This window comes from Rhinoderma darwinii, chromosome 2 (assembly GCF_050947455.1).
Source record: "Rhinoderma darwinii isolate aRhiDar2 chromosome 2, aRhiDar2.hap1, whole genome shotgun sequence".
NCBI classification, from domain to species: Eukaryota; Metazoa; Chordata; class Amphibia; order Anura; family Rhinodermatidae; genus Rhinoderma; species Rhinoderma darwinii.
This window is the reverse complement of record NC_134688.1, coordinates 140,650,406-140,672,822: the sequence shown is the minus strand read 5'-3', so window position 1 is coordinate 140,672,822 and position 22,417 is coordinate 140,650,406. Positions and strand designations below refer to the sequence as shown.

At 35.8% G+C, this 22,417-nt stretch overlaps 1 protein-coding gene across 3 annotated transcripts in view; it reads left to right on the top strand.

Annotated features, from left to right (window-relative positions):
* The window catches only part of PCDH9 (protocadherin 9), a 2,039,570-nt gene that overhangs the window by 1,639,652 nt on the left and 377,501 nt on the right, over nucleotides 1–22,417 (top strand). Inside the window, exon 5 of one of the 3 annotated variants that reach the window (XM_075852315.1) lies at nucleotides 5,222–5,297. The exons of 1 other annotated variant lie outside the window; for it this stretch is intronic. In XM_075852315.1, coding sequence (XP_075708430.1) covers nucleotides 5,222–5,297 — 76 coding nt within the window. Of the gene's footprint in view, nucleotides 1–5,095; nucleotides 5,298–22,417 lie in introns of all 3 variants that reach the window. One more of the 3 variants, XM_075852313.1, reaches the window with a different exon arrangement.

Below are 22,417 nucleotides of genomic sequence, written 5' to 3'. Positions count from 1 at the left end.
GCCTATTTTTTTATTTTACGGACCGTACTCCCATACTTTATAATGGGTGCACAGCCCATAAATGCGGACGACAGGTCGTAATTACGGGCACGGTCGTGTGCATGCGGCCTTACACTGCTAAAGTCTGATTCATAAATCTTGGAAGAGTAGTGATTGGGTGACAGGCATCTTTTTCCCACAACCCCCATAGCAGAAGGTGGTTTGCCTCGCTTCCAGGTATAAAAATGGGTATAACCGTTGTTATTTTTAGATCCTACAAAATTATATTTTTGAGACAAAATACTGTCAAATATTACAGAAAGACCCATAATAATAAGCAGCTATAATTTGGTATACTTTTTTCAATGGAACAAAAATACAAAAACACAGTACATGTTATACAAAATTAATTATATAGTATCTAGTCATATTAGGTACATACAATGAGTGTTTGGTATGATTGTATAAATGTACTTACTATACCATGAGCAAAAACTATTCTGTAAGGCATTGGTTAAAGTAATATTTCTACTACTAGTAATGTATGCGAATGTATCAAGTTTGACAAGTGAATGGTGGCAATGGTGATTCTTCAAAACCCATTGAATCATATGTTATATTTTGCTCTCAAGATGACAGGAAAACTTATTAGATATGACACAAATTGTAACAAAATTGTGCTACTACTGAAAGGCATCTGTTGTAAACTGGAAAAGATAAAGCAGTGCATGACTTGTATTTATGTTTTGCACTGGAAAAGATGAGCCATAAAATGCAAAGGGAATAACAAGTCACAATGATGTTGATCAGACGCAGACAACCAACAAAACATGCAATGAACAATATGATTGTAGGATAAATATATAAAACAATGTTTCCTGAAGAGATATAAATATATATATATATATATATATATATATATATATATATATATATATATATATATATATATATATATATATATAGTTTTGTGTGCTAATTTTTCTACACGTTCAATACAATTTATTGATTTATTAAAAATTACATTATTTTTACAACTTAAAAATACAAAATAATTTATAAAAAGAAAATATGCACATTTGCAACATTTACCCATTTTATTGCTCTAGAGCAGGGTAGGCAACCTTTTTTGTATGGCGTGCCAAATGATGAAGTACTGTTACCACGTACAGTATGTGACATAAACCAATGAATCCAATAATCAAACCTACATTTCAGTGTGACCCTTGTCCCTAACTTTCTTTGCAAATATAATCCATCTGTGGTGCATATGAGGCTACTGAACACCAGCTTTAGGGGAGGAGTGCAGATAGGAGAGACCACAGCTACTGAACACCAGTGTGTGGGCACTGCACACAGGAGGGAGAACAACTACTGAACACCAGCTTGTGGGAGGTGCACATAGGAGAGAAAGCTGCCAACTTTTTCTAACTTGTTTAGAGAGAGGCTACTGAACTCCATCTTTTGTGGCACTGATCGCCAGCAGAGAGAGCAATACATTGTTTGCTTGTCAAGTGCTCAGCGGTGACAAACGCAATGCAGCGCTGCTCTCTCTCCTGGTGATCAGTGTTAGCAAACCATGCCCCACGTGCCAGCTGTGGCATTGATGCCACAGGCTACTGGCCCATGCTTTAAATGGTATTAATGGAGCTTCCCCACCATAAACATTAATCACCTATCCATAAAATAGGTGATAAATGTTTGATGCAGTTCAGACAAAAAGATAGGTGGTTCCAGCAGCCAAAAGAGTAATAAAATAAAAAAATTCATAATTTAGAAAAATTTAGAAAAAACATGGACATGTACACTCCATAAAAAGGGGGTCAGAATCGCTTACGCGTTTCGGACCAAAGAAAACTAGTCCTTCTTCATAGTAAGTATGTATGTATGTATATATGTATGTATGTATGTATGTATGTATGTATGTATGTATGTATGTATGTATGTATGTATGTATGTATGTATAATGCTGCTTTACTACATTTTGTTTTTTATTTAACAATAAATAACAATATGGAATTTCCAGAGAAATAGAATAAATAATGGATAAAAAGTTGACAACAGATTCACAGACAGGTGCTTAACATTAAAGGAGATAAAATCACTGTTCCTATGCCTCTCCTGAAACTCATAAATACTGAATCTATTAGATTATTGTTCATGAAATATTGGATGTTTATGACAACTATTACAATGCAACTCCCTAAATAAACTCTAGGGACAGAAAACAAACACACACAGAGAATAATTCATTTATATTCAGTGTCAATCTCGTCAAACATTTAAACGACCCCATAACTGTCAGAACACTCACAGGTCAATATTCGTTAAAAATTCTCTTGCGGCATTAATTGACATTTGCTCCACAATTTTAAGGTTATGTTTTTTGCCTGCTGAAATGTATCAAATGCCAGTAATTAAAGTGAACTAAAGCGGAATTAATTTTGCACCAGCTGGCAGGTTTTGTGTTTGCCTTCTCTTTTCTTTCATTTTTAATCATGTCTATACACCTTGAGTACTCGTTCAGACACTGGAATCATATCCCCTGCTTTTCAATTTCCTTATCTGCTTTTACATTTATTCAGCAATGTAAGCAAGGTCTGTGTAGGTGATATCTTTGGATAGCAAATTAAATTGTCAGTCCAATTTCTGGGTGGTATTTCATTATAAAGAATCTGCTCATCCAACCTTTATTGACAATTGATTCACATAGTAAATAAACAAGACAGCAAATTGTTTATCTTGTGGTATGGCCAACAAAAAGTGGACACTTTTATAGGGAAAGTTTAAAATAATTATTGTGTCTTTCTATGTATTTTTTTTTTGTCCAAGGAAGGAGTACAGTGAGTCTTATATTTAATGTTGGCTACCCAGAGTTCATTGGACATAGTAAAAAAAAAAAAAAAAAAAAAAAAATGGAATACAATTGTTCATCATGAGCTTGATAAAAGTTCTAATTGCAGCCATCATATGAATACTGTTCATTATTAGTTCTCTATAAAAACAGTATAAAAAAAATATATATATCCTGTCCCATGGTGGATATAAGAGCTAAGTAGACATAACATAGAATAGGTTATTTGAGAAGTCAGTAAGTATGAAAATATAAAGATAAAAGCTGGGGTTGGCCAGTACAGGAACTCATATCATCTAGATGAAATGTTAAATTGGACCCTGTAGGTATGAAATCCAAGGGCTTCGTGTCTCCTCAAACTGGAACTGTTAATCTCTGACGATGATAATAATATATAGTTTATCATTATGCAGTAGGCTTGTAACTTTCAGTCTGGAAATAGCACAGCCAAGTAAGATATTCTACCCATCAGGGCAATAGAAGGTTGACAGAACAGAACCATGAAGCCTCATCTAAAGCAAGTCATAGAAGGAAAGATTACCAACAAAAGCTTCCAATATTTTTCCATCATCAAAAGACTTTCTAAAAGTTATTACAAATTGAATAATATTCAAATTTTAGTAGACTATAAAGACTAGATCATTTTTAAATAGATAATTTGGTAACATTTTTATTGATCATAACCAATCAGTTTGTTACCATAACACACTGATTTTTATATCAACTGTATTATTTGCCATCTCAAGACTTTAACTTTTTTACAACCTCTTACTGAAAAGGACTACCAACTACTGTATTTTCTATATAATTCTATAATTTATTCTTATTTATTTGTCTAGATGTGTTGTATCGATAATAATAATTATCTCATAGAAGTTAAATATTTGAGAGCTAAAAGTGACGCAAAAAAAATAAGAATTGTGTTTTTGGAAGGAATTTGTGTAACAGTTAAAGCGGTTGTAGATCAAAGACAACCCCCTTTTCAAATACAGCCCCTGTGGGATGATCTAATCACCAGGGACCCATCTTCTGATATCCCAGATGATCAGGGGTCCCCAGCATATTATTACATGCCGTCCTCAGTAAGACCTTAAAAAGTGGACATTATAGACCTACCCCTCAATGATGTCCAAATGCTGTAAAAGAACAGTGGTTGTGAAAAATTCCAGTGACCTAACAAGAAATTAATTCTATGCTAAATTGTTGATAAACATGATAATATGATGTAGTTTTAATGACAATATAATTCTAAGTGCAAATTTAGCTTTTTTTGTGTCCTGTGTATAAGTCCATAGGATTCATGACGTGTTTGCCTTTTACAAAATGATGCAACAAAAAAGAAGCAAATGGCATATTTTTTTAATGTTTTCACAAGTTATGTGGTAGTAATTATGTGGTAGTCTTCAGGCTCTAATTTATACTCACAAATTCTTGGATGCTTCATATTTTAAGTTACTACACCTTCTAAGTTAGTTCTAGTAATCCAGTAAATGGGGCAACCATTTACATTTAAAAATCTAGCCATATGTCATTATTGTAGTCTATTACCTTTACTGAATCATGCAATGTGTTACATCTCTACTTTTTGGGTGACACATTACATACCCTTGTATTACACAGCTTAGCTCACATTAAATATTTTACCTGGCACACACTCTGGATTTCTTATTAAAGAGGCTCTGTCGCCAGATTATAAGTGCCCTATCTCCTACATAGTCTGATCGGCGCTGTAATGTAGATTACAGCAGTGTTTTTATTTTGAAAAACAATCATTTTTGAGCAAGTTATGAGAAATGTTAGATTTATGCTAATTCGTTTCTTAAAGACCAACTGGGTGTGTTTTTACTTTTGACCCAAGTGGGTGTTGTAAAGAAGTGTATGAGGCTGACCAATCAGTGACCAATCAGCGTCATGCACTTCTCATTGAGAAGTGTATGATGCTGATTAGTCAGTCTCATACACTTCTTTACAACACCCACTTGGTCAAAAGTAAAAACACGCCCAGTTGGTCTTTAAGAAACGAATTAGCATAAATCTAAAATTGCTCATAACTTGCTAAAAAATTATAGTTTTTCAAAATAAAAATGACTGCTGTTATCTACGTTACAGCGCCAGTGAGATTATGTAGGAGATAGGGCACTTATAATCTGGTGACAGAGCCTCTTTAAATAACCCTATAAATGAAGATACAATAATACATACTGACATGTAAAAAGGGCAATTAAAGAGCAATAACAAGTGTATCTTATGTTCTTATTGTAGTCCCAGCGCCGTGTTACATTCCATCTACCTGATGGCTCCCAAGAAAGCTGCAGTGACAGTGGCCTTGGAGACCATGACCCTGTAGGAAGCGGAACTATGATTTCACACCCTCTTCCTCTGGTTCAGGCGCAGGATGAATTCTATGACCAAGCTTCTCCAGACAAGAGAACTGAAGCTGATGGAAACTCTGACCCAAACTCTGGTAAGTCAGTTACTTCTTTCTTTTCAGAAATGTAATTTGTTGCTGTATGTTATTTGAAATATGGGAAATCATTGTAGATTCAAAACGGAAATTGAAATTCATACTTAGTTTCTTGCAGCTTTACTTTACTAATATTTCCTGAGGTTTATTCAGATGTGTATGCTTTTACAAGTTAATGTTTAGTTATTTGATTAATACTTATTTGCTATGATATATTCAGTTGATTTAAGTTTCTAATACATTTACATCTTATCTGCAAATTCTGGAACAATTACTTCAATATTACAGAATAATCTAATAAAGGTCGGGTATTGGTAATTTCTTTATTTTCTTCTGTAAGGTTATATTAATTTATTAAAAGCAGAACATACAATATAAATACAATTATTTTTCCATATTTTTAATTTATTCGTTGGAGCCTCAAATAATGAAAACCAGCTGCAAAATGAAAGTGCATCCTGCACCGTTTGGCCTAATTCCTATATATAAGTTGGAGGACTGAATTCTATTATATTATCTGATCGATGAGGGAATCAATTTGCCTTATTCAGTGATTTTTGTTTTATTGATCCGACAATAGAATACAATATGTGAATCGTTTCTCAGGATTTTAATTTGAATTAAGTTTGAAGCGTCACAAATCATGATAAATTCATTTATTCGATGTATCCTATTCATTGGCAGATTGTGGCAGATCGTTTTAGAATTGCTCATATTTATTTCTATGTATTCAAAAAGTTTTCTGTACTTTGACTTTGCTATAGACTTAAACATGGTACGTCTTTTGAGTATGTCTATTACGTTATATATTATTAGAACATACTTTATGTTTTCCACCTGGGAGACTAATATAAAACTACATAGCTATTTGTTCAGGTCAATTTGTCTTACTAGTGCATTGACTTATGTTCTTTGTTACTGAGATACAAATTACAATTCACAGAAATAGTAATTAAAGGGGTTTCCAAATGTAAACATAAGATAAGAAATGTTAGATTGGTTGCGAATTAACCTCTGGGATCTCAACAATGAACTATATTCACATTAATCCAGTCAGATGAGGAGGTGAGGAGCAGAGTAAAATAGATGCTGTGCATGCACTCAGCTTGTTCAGTTATAGTCTATGGGAGTTACAGAAAAACTTTAAAAAAAAAGTCCCCTGAGTTCTCATATTGAAAATGTATCTTTTTGAAGTTCATCTGCAGAGCCTAAAAGTGTCCACAGATTTCCAGATTACTGATATTCTACAACTCTGGACACACAGACTTAAGTTTGTAAGTGAGATTGAAAGTTTGTCCCATATACAGAACGGAACCATAATGGATGTCAACAACTAGAACAACAGTTTTTATTTTTATTAAATGATCTTTTTGTCATTGCAACTGCTTTAAACTGTTTAAAATGCCCAGCTTTATACCTAGGCTCCAAACTTTTGCAACCCATACATTGATCTAAAGAGAAGTTCTAGTTTGAAACCACTCCTGTAAGGGAATTACATAGCTAGAAACTCTCTAATATAATATTATCATTGTAAGTGCTTCTTTTTTTTTAATCTGTGATAGTAATCAGATAATAACTCAGTAAGACTGTAAGGAAGTCAAATACCCTACCAATGCCCCACAATCACTTTCAGCTAAATATAGGTGCCACTAAAATGTTGCTCCTTCACTCCTTCACCACACCGCATTTCCAGCAGTGAGTAGCTTAAATGGAGAGGCGTTCGAGCATGCGCCGCCGTTCCACTCAATGTCTATGGGACTGACAGAAATAGTTGAGCACTGTACTCAGCTGTTTCTGCCATTCCCTTAGACTTTGAATGAAGCGGCTATTACATGTACATGCTTGACCACCACGCCATTCAATGCCCTCCTCAATACTCAACCGCATAGGGGGTTTGGAACCTTCATTTTCACAATCAGTGAGGGTCCCAGTGGTGAGGCCCCCAGCGTTCAGACAGTTTTCCCCGATACTGTGTGAATCTCCATTTATGTGAATAGGAACTCAGTATATTATGAACCCACAGCTCTGAATGTTGGTTATGTATATTGTAGGAATTGGATAAGTAGAAATTTCAAAGCCCCAGTTTGTTTATTAGCCTAATGGATTGAGACATTTCTACATGATCTATCGAACCACTAGCCGGAGATTTACTTCACCTAAAATCAAAATTATCACAAAATGCTGTTATTAGATCTATAGTCAAGGTTATGCCATGCCTGACTAATATAAGCTTTAGTGGTTGTAAATATGGTTTTGTTTGGGAAAAAGTCCTTATAGAAACCTGTTTTGCAAAGATATGTGTATTAGTAATCATTTTTTTTTTATAATACTTGGATGTATATATTTATGTACTCAATGTACTATCCCTGAATGTAATTTGTAAAGCCATTAAGTTCAAGTATAATGCTTTGCAAGTTTCAGGCTGGTTTCTTGTTATTGTCTTCTGAGAAATAACAGTTTTGGACCTTGTGCTAAACATTATTGGAAACAGTTGAAGGACAATTTTGCTTGTATGTATAATCTTTTGAATAGACAAATACTGTAATGCACCAAACATAATATGCTTTTATTCTGTAAAAGTCAATGTTTTTTCACAGATACTTTTAAAAATGAAATCCAACTTACAAAATCATATTGAAAGTTATAAAGCTTGGTTTTGGTTGTTTATCTTTTGCATATAGCTTAAAGACTTAGTTGACCTCTATTGAGAAGATTCAAACTATATTATTACATTTCATCTTACTAGTACCAATCCAAGTGTTGCTATGTTCTTATTAACCTTTCATAACCAGGGGTTTTTAAGACCTTGATGCCCAAAACAAAATGTTACATTTTGCCAAGCAGCTGATGCCAAGGCAAATAAATTAATGGGATGCATCAAAAGTGGCTCCTAACAAGAATGTAGTTTTGCCTTTATACAAATCACTAGACAGACCACACGTGGAATATTGTGCACAATTCTGGGTACCTATGTATAAGAAAGACATAGCTGAAATAGAGCGGGTGCAAAGGAGGACGACCAAGGTAATTAAGAGAATGGGTGGAGTAATTGCAGTAATAATTAATGGACAGTCCATAATGAATGGACAGTACAAAGATCTTTCAACTGATCTTTTTACACCTAGGCCTGTAACCATGACAAGGGGGCATCCTCTATGTCTAGAGGAAAGAAGGTTTTACTGTAATCATAGATGTAGGTTTTTTACTATAAGAGCGGTGATACTTTGAAACTCTCTGCCACAGGATGTTGTGATGGTTGGTTCATTGAGTAAGTTCAAAGACGGCCTGGATGGCTTTCTTAAACAATATAATTTTACAAGTTATGGGTACTAGATTCTGAAGATGGGAGATTTTCCCTGAAAATTAACCTCTGAAGTTTGTACAAAAAATATGAAAAATTCATTGCTTAATCCTAACTGGAAATACAATTAAAACACCACATAAACTGTGTTTATACTTTAATTTTGTCCAGTTATCCACCGTGGTGCTGTTCCAGCCATAGATGTTCATTCAGCCATAACTGGCTGTGCAAATGGGCAGTTACTGCCTGGTTCTGATGTAAACTAAAGGGCCTTTTACGGGGCAGATGCAGCGAGCACCGATCAATGAGACATCGTTGATCGGCGCTCGTTTGCTCCTGTCTCATGGAGCTATGGATGGGGACAAGCGGTCCTTACGCCGATCGCTCATCCCCATACATTTCTATCATGTCGGCAGGACGTCTCCCTGTTTACACAGGGAGATGTGCTGCCGACAACGATAATATTTCACTTGTATTTCACTTGTTTTAATTATGATCCACCTGAATCTGCATAATTTTACAAAATTTTTTTCTCATAGTTCTTAAATGTTGCGATTTGAACTAGCAGACAACAGGATCAGGTGAGCAGTACTGGGGAGAAAATGAGAGCGTAGTCAGACAAGCAATGGGTAAGGTAAGGGAGATCAGGCAGAACCGGATACCATGGGACAGACGAGATGGTAGTAAGATAAGCTGAGAGTCATGTAAAGGTGGTAAGGCAGGATCAGGCTGAGGCCAGTGTGTTGCCACTTTAAATATGCTGCCTTTCTTTCTGACTGGCCAGGCAGTGGTGCACTCTGCACACGCACTGCTCGGCATCCCTGACAGTCCTGCTGGGAGACTGATTGCAGTGGCTGGACATGAGACACCATCAATTTCATTGGGATATATTCTATATTTTTTTGCAGATGTATGATTTAAACTTTTTAGATTTAGTTATTCAGCTTTTACATTACTTTTATGATGTGGGTTTCGTTGCAAATAAGTCAACTCTGCTTTAGCTTGTCGTTACAGGATAAGGCCTGAGCTGCAAACTTTTTGTAGTGCAACTGATTGATTTTAACTATTAAAATGACAGCTGCAGTCCACAAGGTTGCATGCAATTCAATGTATTCCTTTGATTTATAGCTGTATCTTGATAGTTAAAATCAATCAATTCTGCTTCAAAAAGTTTTCATGTGCCATATACAGATGTAGCCATCTTTATCTTGACTTTTAATGCATTAAATACACAGTGTCAAGATCCTTTTGATGAATTTTTCAATGACTTTTCAATGGCTTTTGTTGTGTGGCATCACTCTGCAGCAAGTTATCAGAGTCAAGATAAAGATGGCTACATCTGTAAACGCTAATGAATTCCATAAACATTCAATGAATCATTTGGGTTAATCATGGTATATTCTTTGTTATCCTTTTTAACTTATAGAACAAAGATATTTCCTAGTCTGCATTGTAATTATTTTAAATTGCCTTTCCTTGTTTGGATGCAGTTTTAATCTTAGACAGAAATCGTAATAATCTTTATAGGGTGTAATAAAAGGACTTTTCCATCATAATTTTATTTGTCATGGTGTTTATAGGGTCAGAAACAAATATTTTAGAATCTATCAGTAGCCATACCCGTGTGCAGAGTGTGACCAGCATGATATAATTAACCAGTGAACCATTTTAATTGGGGTGTATTTATATTTCATACAATTGTGCCCATTAACCTAGAATTCAGACGGCAAACACTAATGTAATGTGCTTTTAAAAAGTTCACATATTATGTATTATTTAAATAAAAATGAAGGAAAAATTCATTTGGTTTTAAAATAAGTAAATGCCATTCCATAGTTGAACTTTATGATATTTGAACAGTCATAATTATACAATTCTTCCCTGTGCCCTGTAAGTGAACTAGGACTGTGTGGCTGCTCTAAAATAAAACAGTAAGTCTGACTTTTTGGATACGGCAGAGCTGAGTGCACAGAACCTGTATAGAGTCACATGAATCCCTGCAACTCCGTGTTACGGAGACGTAAACACTTCACGTTCCGCTGCATGTTGCGTCTATACAGCACCATATTACAGAAATACTCTCACCAGCGAGCAATGCTTCTAAGGTAGGATACCTCTGCAATGCTGAATCTGATGGAGCGTGCACTATTTTTTACTGTTGAATTCATACAGAATCCTACAGAAAAAAACCTCCATGTGGCTCCTTATGAAATCAGAGGCATATGAAATACAACGGAGCCGCATACACTTTTATATGCCCTTTTGTACACTTTTGTGCTGTATTATGGCTCCATACAACTCTGAGTTTGTATGGCCTCAAAATACAGTCATGTGCAAGAGCCCTTATAGGGGTTTTCCATTTATGTAAATAAAGCTTAATCACTGTATTAATGAAAAATTCTACACTCTATTGACCTCTGAAATGCTGGAGCTTGGTCGCTATTGTTCAGCTCTAACCTCTAAGGGCACATTCACACGTGGCGGAATTGCTGTGGAATTCCGTTGTGGACAGTCCGCAGTGGAAATCCTTAGCAGACAGTTTGTCCATTGGTTTCCATACCTTTTTAGTTATCTTCGTGCAGACGTTGCGGAAAACTCAGCTGCGGACCATAGGCTGCGGTGCGGAATTTTCAGTCCGCAGCATGCACTGTCTGTTGCGGAGAAGTAGCGGAATTTCACTGCGGATTTCAGCCCTTGCAATGCAAAAACTGAAATCTGTGGAAAGTCCGCTGTGTTTTCTGCAACGTCTGAACTACCTGTCAAATATGCAAATGTTGGTGCAGATTCGTTGCGTAATTGCCCCAACTCTGCACCAACATTTGCAGCAGAAAAATTCTGCCATGTCTGAACGTGCCCTAAGGCTGAGTTCACACGTCGCGGATTTGAGGCAGTTTTCAGCGCAGATTTTACACTTTGCAATGCAAAAGGGTGAGATCTGCGTCAAAACCGCAACAAAATCTGCGACAAATCCGCAACGTTTGAACTCAGCCTAAGTGAAATTACTGCAGATATAGATTTTACATGCCCCAGCAAACTAAAATCGACCATGAACATACATGTTCCAGCAACTTGTGCTATTGCACTCTATATTTTTTGTAAATGCTGTATGGTTCAAGTACTATGTTTAGATGCAACAGGCAGAGCCGTAATACACTGTCATCTCTAGAGTATCACAACAATGGCGCTTGATAATGCTGTAATGCGTGGCAGTAGATGGGACGCACTGATTACAAAATACCGCCACTTGTTTATAATTATAGCACGTGTCCTATATACAAGTGATTCCTGCTACTTGTGTAGGTTTTTATATTCATCATTTCAGTGCTTACTTATATATACTTTTTCCTATGAAAATAACTGAAGTGTGAGCTTTTTGCCAATAACTCCATTTGCATTTAAGCTTGATGCCCTTCCAGTGTTTGTTGATTCTTCCACAGATGGTCATGAAGTAATTTAGTTATTTTTTATGTAAGACTCGCCTGCAGAATTTAATCTCTTGTTTCATACTGTGCGCTAGATTAGACAGAATTTTTTTACTGCCTCCACAATAAAAATGAACTACTATTTTGGTCTGCAGCTGAATCAAAATTAAATTTCCATTATTATTATAAACAAGATATATGCTTCATTATTATTGCAAAATGATTTTGCAAGTTAGAAAAAAAAATCTGAAATGATTGTTAAAGCCAAAATACTATTCTTTTTTTTTTTTTTTTGTAATAATGTTGCCCTTTAATCATGACCATAAGTATTAGATTCAAACATAGTCCTTATTTTTATTTTTTATAACTCTATATCTAGTCTTTTATTTCATGGCTTGTTCTAGTCTTTCTTTCCAGGTCTCAATAAATCTCTCTGAAATCTCATAACATCGGTGATGTTCTAAAATGACAGGATGAATCCAATGAAATCACAGGAAACATAGGTCCAGATAGCTCTGTGGACCCATGGATGGCTCATAGAACACCATTAAAACTGTTTTAGTGCTACCATACATCAGGTCCTTGATGTGGCATATTGATCAGGGGGGAGAACGTTTTCTTTTTAAAGGCAATATGTATCTTAACAATCAACAACTACAACTTTGTAAATCATTTTTAAACCCACAAAACCGGTTGTGAGCTTTGTTTTAAAGCCGCTACAAGTTGTTAACATGCAATTAATGCTACTTTTATTTTGTGCCTATACAGTGGCAACTCAACATAAAAAATTAATTGGTTGTTGAACTATTGTATGTGGAAACCATTGTACATTGAAAACACAAATCTATGTAAAACTGGTAACTTGGTTCCAAAGCCCCCAATATGTCAACATGAAATACGAAAAAATTAAGGATTGAAGAAAAATAGGCACAAAAATAATACAATACAAATAGCTGTTGTGGCTATGGCTGTGGTCGCTGTACACCTAACATTTTATGGGGAACTTTTGTGGCTGGCACTACAATGGAGGTGCTGTGGCTGGCACTGTTTGGGGGCATTTGAGGTTGATACTATGAGAAGCATGTGTGGCTGGCACTTTAAGTGGGGTAGTAGTAGACACTGTTATTGGGGCATTGTGGCTGACACTATAACGGAGGGTAATGTTATGGGAGCACTATTATTTCACATAGCTATAACTAACAATGTTTCCCTTGGTGTTGAAGTAGCTGGTCGACTGTACTGTGCACTGTATCAGCAGCACAACTGTACTGAAGTTGACTGAAGGAAAATCCAGATGAAAGCACTGATTGGTTGTTGTCTTTAAGTCAATTGCACGTGTGCTGGCCACCAAAGGTGCCGATTGATTGGATATTCCAGCCAGTTACATGCACTGCTTATAACCGCTGCCGCTAGAGTGATTGCAACTCAGGCTGCATTTAACTTCTTATGGCCCAAGAGAGGCTATCGTAGGTTGCATTCATTACCATGGTGCCTCTATTCTGCTGATGGAGCCTGCTGTTGTTAAATTGGTTTCCGCCACCATAGTAAATTATGGTTTTCACTAAGGTAAGTTATCACTTATTGATCAATGGGGTCTGACTGCCTGGACCACCTCTGATCCTTAAATGAAAGGGCTTAGGCTCTAGTTAAACATTGTAGCTTTTAATCTGACCTCCCCATGCACATTGACACTCCTGGCTATGTGGCAATTCCGTGCACAGAGGGTGGCCTATAAAGCAGGAGATATGCCAAAGGGACCACTGTCTTTGTTATCCGGATCGGCGGGGATCACAGAGGTCACACCCCCATCAATAAAAATGTTACGGCATATTTTAGTGATATGCCATAACAATAAATTATGGGACTTTTAATGTAATCATCCAATATAATGTATTTATCAGACTGTAATAATTTTAGTTTAATGTATTGTTCAAAGTGTAATATATGGCTATTTGAAAGCATCATAGTTATTGTTATTTGTTTATTTTATTTAGCTTATTATAACTAGTGTTACCATGAGTATTTTATTTGCAATGCTAATTATATGACACAAATTAATACATCTAACTATATTTTTTTACTAATAGGCTATTATTGTTTCACTTCTTTTAATTCACTCATATTGTATCTTTACAGCAAGGGTTTATGTGCTATTTAGATGCTTGCCACAGAGATGGTAGATGCTTGCCTAGACAGCAGCATTTCTAGACAATTCCCAATGAAAAAATAACACTGAGACAGTATCCACCTATCAAACTTGTCATTGTTGGCGACCACTCTCTATTGTGAAAATATAACAATATTGATTAAGAAGCATTAATGTGTAAGAGCCATGCAGGATTCTGAACAATATGGTAAAAATGTATTGATTTCACTCATTCCTTCTATAATAAATTTCCCAGTATGATTGACCTATCAAGAAACGTCATATTTCCTGAAAAAACATGCAGTAAAGAGCATGTCTACCCCTACAAATATACACTACCGCTCAAAAGTTTGGGGTCACCCAGACAATTTTGTGTTTTCCATGAAAACTCACACTTATATTTATCAAATGAGTTGCAAAATGACTAGAAAATATAGTCAAGACATTGACAAGGTTAGAAATAAGGATTTTTATTTCAAATAATAATTTTCTCCTTCAAACTTAGCTTTCGTCAAAGAATGCTCCATTTGCAGCAATTACAGCATTGCAGACCTTTGGCATTCTAGCTGTTAATTTGCTGAGGTAATCGGGAGAAATTTCACCCCATGCTTCCAGAAGCCCCTCCCACAAGTTGGATTGGCTTAATGGGCACTTCTTGCGTACCATACGGTCAAGCTGCTCCCACAACAGCTCTAAAGGGGTTGAGATCTGGTGACTGCGCTGGCCACTCCATTACAGATAGAATACCAGCTGCCTGCTTCTTCCCTAAATAGTCATTGACCTGTTGTAGGATGAAATTGGCTCCAATCAAGCGCTGCCCACAGGGTATGGCATGGCGTTGCAAAATTGAGTGATAGCCTTCCTTATTCAAAATCCCTTTTACCTTGTACAAATCTCCCACTTTACCAGCACCAAAGCAACCCCAGACCATCACATTACCTCCACCATGCTTGACAGATGGCGTCAAGCACTCTTCCAGCATCTTTTCTGTTGTTCTGCGTCTCACAAATATTCTTCTGTGTGATCCAAACACCTCAAACTTCGATTCGTCTGTCCATAACACTTTTTTTTCCAATCTTCCTCTGTCCAATGTCTGTGTGCTTTTGCCCATATTAATCTTTTCCTTTTATTAGCCAGTCTCAGATATGGCTTTTTCTTTGCCACTCTGCCCTGAAGGCCAGCATCCCGGAGTCGCCTCTTCACTGTAGACGTTGACACTGGCGTTTTGCGGGTACTATTTAATGAAGCTGCCAGTTGAGGACATGTGAGGCGTCTATTTCTCAAACTAGAGATTCTAATGTACTTGTCTTGTTGCTCAGTTGTGCAGCGGGGCCTCCCACTTCTCTTTCTACTCTGGTTAGAGCCTGTGTGTGCTGTCCTCTGAAGGGAGTAGTACACACCGTTGTAGGAAATCTTCCGTTTCTTGGCAATATCTCGCATGGAATAGTCTTCATTTCTAAGTACAAGAATAGACTGTTGAGTTTCACATGAAAGCTCTCTTTTTTAGCCATTTGGAGAGTTTAATCGAACCCACAAATGTAATGCTCCAGATTCTCAACTAGCTCAAAGGAAGGTCAGTTTTATAGCTCCTTTAAACAGCAAACCTGTTTACAGCGGTGCTAACATAATTGCACAAGGGTTTTCAAGTGTTTTCTAATCATCCATTAGCCTTCTAACACAGTTAGCAAACACAATGTACCATTAGAACAATGGAGTGATGGTTGCTGGAAATGGGCCTCTATACACCTATGTAGATATTGCATTAAAAACCAGACGTTTGCAGCTAGAATAGTCATTAAGCACATTACAGACGTTTGCAGCTAGAATAGTCATTAAGCACATTAACAATGTATAGAGTGTATTTCTGATCAATTTAATGTTAACTTCATTGAAATAAACTGTGCTTTTCTTGCAAAAATAAGGACATTTCTGAGTAACCCTAGACTTTTGAACGGTAGTGTACATTATAATATTCTGATATTACAACATGAATATATTTTAAATAAATTATACACAATAGTAATGAATTCAAGTCAAGAAAGTGACTAGTAATACCTTTTTTGGGATGCATTTGTCTACCAACAGTTATAGGGAGTTAGAAATGAGGAATTATTGCCTATACTGTTATTCTTGTCATTATAAAAGGCAATGTTGTTGGCTGGATGTGGACTTCGTGTCGGCAGTCCACACGCAGCAACATGGCTCTATATTCCTATATCCCCTTGATCCCAGTGTCTAGATGTGACAGGAGGCAGCCTGGTAGTTTGCCTTAAGTCACACCACCCCTTTATATTTCTGCTAGTTGATATAACATATAGTAGATATCTACTTAAAGGTTAAACATTCAGACAATACCTCATTGACCAACAACAAACTTTAAGGCCCCATGCACACGACCTTTCATTGCGGTCCGCAGAAATGGACCCATTCACTTTCATTGAACGCAGACACCTTTCTGTAGGGCTTTCGGAACATGTCCTTTCTTTTGCATTTTGCGGGCCGTGCTCCCATACGTTGTATGGGAGCACGGCCCGAAAGTGCGGGTGGCAGTCGGCAGCCGGCCGTGTCCACAATTGCGGGCTGTGATTGCGGGCACAGTCGTGTGCATGGGGCCTAAGTAATAGACCATTTCTACAGTCACTGGATTAAGTGAAATAATCTGCCTATGACCAGCTTTGACTTTGAGGTCTACAGAATTTAGATTCATTTGTGTTGATGTACAGAGCTGAAAATGGTGTTTATTTTGTCATGAGCATTTCTGTTTTTGTAAAGGTGTTGACTTTGTGTAATTCATAAAATATTAGATAGATGATAGATAGATAGATAGATAGATAGATAGATAGATAGATAGATAGATAGATAGATAGATAGATAGATAGATAGATAGATAGATAGATAGATAGATGGATGGATGGATGGATGGATGGATGGATGGAAGGATGGATGGATGGATGGATGGATGGATGGATAGATAGATAGATAGATAGATAGATAGATAGATAGATAGATAGATAGATAGATAGATAGATATAGATAGATAGATAGATAGATAGATAGATAGATAGATAGATAGATAGATAGATAGATAGATAGATAGTTACATAGTTACATAGTTAGTACGGCTGAAAAAAGACACATGTCCATCAAGTTCAACCAAGGGAAGGGAAAAGGGAAGGAAAAATTTCTACACATAGGAGCTAATATTTTTTTGTTCTAGGAAATTATCGAACCCTTTTTTAAAGCCATCTACTGTCCCTGCTGTGACCAGCTCCTGCGGTAGGCTATTCCATAAATTCACAGTTCTCACTGTAAGAAGCCTTGTCGCCTCTGCAGCTTGAACCTTTTTTTCTCCAGACGGAGGGAGTGCCCCCTTGTTTTTTGAGATATGAGATAGATAGATGATAGATAGATAGATAGATAGATAGATAGATAGATAGATAGATAGATAGATAGATAGATAGATAGATAGATAGATAGATAGATAGATAGATAGATAGATAGATAGATAGATAGATAGATAGGGCCTTTATAATATATTTATTTTTCAAAAAATAAGAATCCACATATTCCAGAATTGAACCTGATGGATGGAAACACCTTTAATTAAGACTTAAATCATCTCAAAGGAGACATTTACAATATTAGAACACTTCTAATAAGGATGTATCACAGTGAAACCCAATTTTCCAGAGCAACTGTGCATACAATCAGTTACTCACCAGGCTCACTTTGTCTTGGAGGAGAAAATCTCTGGTTTGTAGAAAGTCTAATGAGGAATAAATGTATTGAGAATCAATGGTTATATTTTCTTAGTGTTAAATCCTGATGTGTGTCACCGTCCTATTAAAAGAGACTGCACTTGAAGAGGCACAATTATATTTTCTCACTAATCTAATGAAGAAAAAGATGAAAAGTGACCAAGCAAATACATGTTCATTGTTAAGGACTTTTTAAACTTTAGGCTGTGCTATGATTTCAGTTTGGGAACTTGATGGAAATGATTTAAGTAAAATAATTGTGGAGGATTAGAGAATACTTGGATATTGTCATACCATATCTTTTTATTTAAATGCTATGTTAATCTTATATTGCCTGAGTGAAGCCTTTATTGCAGCACTTGACGTAAATGGCTACTATTTCATTGTTATCACACACTTAAGAAGTATTCTGTTTTGATACAAGTCAAGAAAGTGACAAGTAATACCCTTATTGGACTGTACATGTAGCAGGCTACATCCCGGAGTCCTTATTATGTCTGCAGCTCCCAGACCTACAGAGTTCTTGGTGTTCTAAATACGGTTCAGTAAGACTGTGCGGGCACTGCCCTTCCAGTGATTGCAGAAGTGATTGGAGCATTTTTTTTGATTGATTGCATTTGACAATTTTGATAGGGAAAAAAGTATATCTTTTAAAAGGAGGCACCAGATAAATTTTAAAAGCAGCGCGGCAATGACTGAACAGGCTAGGTTTGGCATCAGTTGCGTTTGCAAGACGGTGACAACCCGGTTTGGTTGAGGTTAAGCTTATTCTAAATTCCGTGCTGTATTGAATATTTGTATATTTGAATAATCCTTGTATTGAATATTTCTTTGATTGTGACTGTGAACTCTGTGCTATGTATTGTATTATGAACACCGCATTGTATTTTTCAATATATTTTGAGATGGAGTGTCTTCTAGCTGTATAGGAAGGGGGTTTAGATCCGGAGGGAGGGGCAGTTTCTTTTAAAAGCACTTTGCTTTGCTGTATTTCGGTGTAAAACTGTTAAGAAAATGTACCTGATTTTAAAAAAAATCAGTGTTGCAGCCATAAAGAAGGACATCTGGAATGGGTGTTGGAGTACTGAGGTTTTGAGGTACATATATTAAAAAAAATTTTTTTGTTAGCAATTACTAGCAAGTGTGATTTGAGTGTGATCTTGCAAGTGGAGAGCAGACTATAATCTACCATTATTCCATGTTCAGGCGTGGCAGAATTTTTCCGCTGCAAATTTTGGTGCAGATTTGGGACAATTACGCAACGAATGTGCACCAACATTTGCATATTTGACAAGTAATTCAGACGTTGCAGATATCACAGCCGACTTGCCACAGATTTCAGTATTTGCATTGCAAAGGCTGAAATACGCAGTGAAATTCCGCTTCTTCTCCGCAACGTGATGAGCATGCCGCGAGGGAAAATTCCACACCGCAGCCTGATTTCCACACACTTATTTTCCGCAAAGTCTGAACTAACTTTCCTAAAAATGTATAGAAAGAAATGTAAAAGACGGCTGCTGCAGAATTCCACTGCGGACTGTCCACAGCCGAATTCAACAGCAAGTCCGTCACGTCTAAATGTGACCCTAGACAGTTCAACACTTACTGATGGAAAACAGGGAATTGAAATTGCCCCAGCTAGCTGTAATATGAGTTTAACATTTGATGTGCTATTTGTATTACTGTACAATACTGCTGCCATATTTTTGCCTGTTCTAAAAACCAACTGTTTTCAATGTAAAATGGATTGTAGTGGAAAGCACTTCATGAATCCACTTTTTATTTATTTTTAATGTATTTGAAATAAAGACAGGACAAAGAAAATTGTATTGCAAAATAAATCTATCTATCTATCTATCTATCTATCTACCTATCTATCTATCTATCTATCTATCTATCTATCTATCTATCTATCTATCTATCTATCTATCTATCTATCTATCTATCTATCTATCTATCATCTATCTATCTATCTATCTATCTATCTATCTATCTATCTATCTATCTATCTATCTATCTATCTATCTATCTATCTATCTATCTATCTATCTATCTATCTATCTATCTATCTATCTGTCTATCTATCTATCTATCTATCTATCTATCTATCTATCTATCTATCTATCTATCTATCTATCTATCTATCTATCTATCTATCTATCTATCTATCTATCTATCTATCTATCTATCTATCTATCTATCTATCTATCTATCTATCTATCTATCTATCTATCTATCTATCTATCTATCTATCTATCTATCTATCTATCTATCTATCTATCTATCTATCATCTATCTAGCATCTATCTATTGAATAGATGTATCTTGTTACTAAATATTAAATGGCCACATACATATTAAAACCTCTTATGTATTAAGCAAAGTTACATTACAATATTCTATTATCTGCAAATGTATTGTGTAAAATGCCTCTTAGCTATTCTAGTTTATATTCATGCCCATATTAATGATTCTGTCTTAACTCTTCAGGGAGAGGTGAATATAAAAGACACACACAGACGCTTGTAAACTTAGCATGGTGTTAGCTTCAAAGAACAGTTGCTTGAAAACACTTGCTACTTTACTTGTAACCCAAGTCAAGCAGTCATTTTGCTAGATGTTCACATTTAAAAATAACATTATAATGTTCTCTTTGAACTCTCCCAGAACAATAAGTCCATCATAATAATATGTGACTGTGCAGCATTGTTGTGCTGAAAAACAAAGTATACAATATATTTACAAGGAAATGGGCCAGGCAGGTGTTTCCTACCAATGTGTTATCAGTTCTTGTTAAAAAAATAAATATATATAACTTTCCATATGTATTAGTCATATGAATGAAATATGTAATACTGATACTTCACTTGCATATTAGCAGACACAGCCATATACAGATGTAACAGTGCTGAGTTTGTCATTAACACTTGGATGAAACGCACCAAATCTGTTTCTTATGTTTTAATGGCTCAAGAATAGGCAGATTGGGCAAACTGGGCCAACCTTTCCATTTATTCACAGCACAGTACTGACATATGTATGTATGACATACAAAATGACCTCAGCGTTGGATATTGATCTGAATTTAATCTACTTGTTAGATGAATTGTTGCTGTGATTGGTGAGAACCTGGCAACTTCATCCAAGAACCATGGGCTTTTATCTCATTGAAGACCCCAAAGTTGGCCATAGATGTGATAATAATTATTAATGATCCGATCTAATCATTAATAATAATTGTTCATTATATACATCATATTTACATGATAATAAAATAAAATATCCTCGAGTTGTATGTAAAGCCATTGATGTCTTTGTAATGTCATAGTCCGTGCCAAATAAACTCAACTCTGCTGCATTATTGTGGACACAGCACTGCTTTGAGCTGTGTCCATAATTATGAGCGAAGTGGACCCTGATACTATTACCTAGTCTTCAGGTTAAGAGCTCATGCACAAATCCATAATTTGGTGCCAATAGACTTCCTAAGCCCATAGTGCATCTCCATTTTTTTTTCTTACAGATTTTGTATGCATATCATTGCATGATCCATTATGGCGATGTTCTGCTCTAGAAGCACTGCAGTAGTCTATGTGTCACAATACGGTCCTTTTGTGCAACTTCGCTAAGTGCCGAGTCTCAATCTGTATTGTCATATTCATTTTGAGACTATGGTCTGATACAATCAAAATGTATATTAAAGGGTATATGAATTTAGGGAAACTTTTTACACTGAACCAAAAACACGTAACTTGTAATTTTTGGTTTGGTTCAGAATAAATTTCTACCGTTTATGACAGAATCTTACTAAACAAACAAGTGGCACCCAAAATACCCCTAAACCCAGGTCTGTTCTTCAATGATTTACATTCTGCTGTCATCTTGTCCTGTATACAGGGTCCGCCAATCTATCTGCATTACCACATATTAATATAGTGAATAGCCATGACACAGTATGACATTTTCTCTGCAATGTGAACAGGTTATAACATCATTTCTAATTATGATCATTCATGAGGAATTTTAAATTGCTCACAAACCCCAAAAATTATTTTATGATTTATGAACTTTTTATTTTGATATTTTCTGACTAGTTAAGTAAATAACTCATATGAAGAAGTTAAAATATGTTTGCACTTTTTCAACAAGCAGAGACCTTGTCTTTTTTTCCACATGGATCCTTTTTTTCTATCCAAATGTGCACTTTTTCTTTTACTGCTGAAAAGGTCAATACCACAATTTGCTTGTAGATTCTTGAGATGACTTGTCATTACTTTCGTATTCTTTTATGCCTCTAGAGTTTTAACACTATAAGAACAATGAATTCATTGTATTTTAACTTGAAATAAAAGCAGTAGGTCCTTATGAATAATAGCTAGGGTCATTTTAATATAGGATACATTTTACTAGTATTTGTTACATTTCCACTGTTGGGAATAAAAATGTTTAGAAAGTATATAGACATTAAAAAAAAGTAAAGTTGTTTTGTTTTG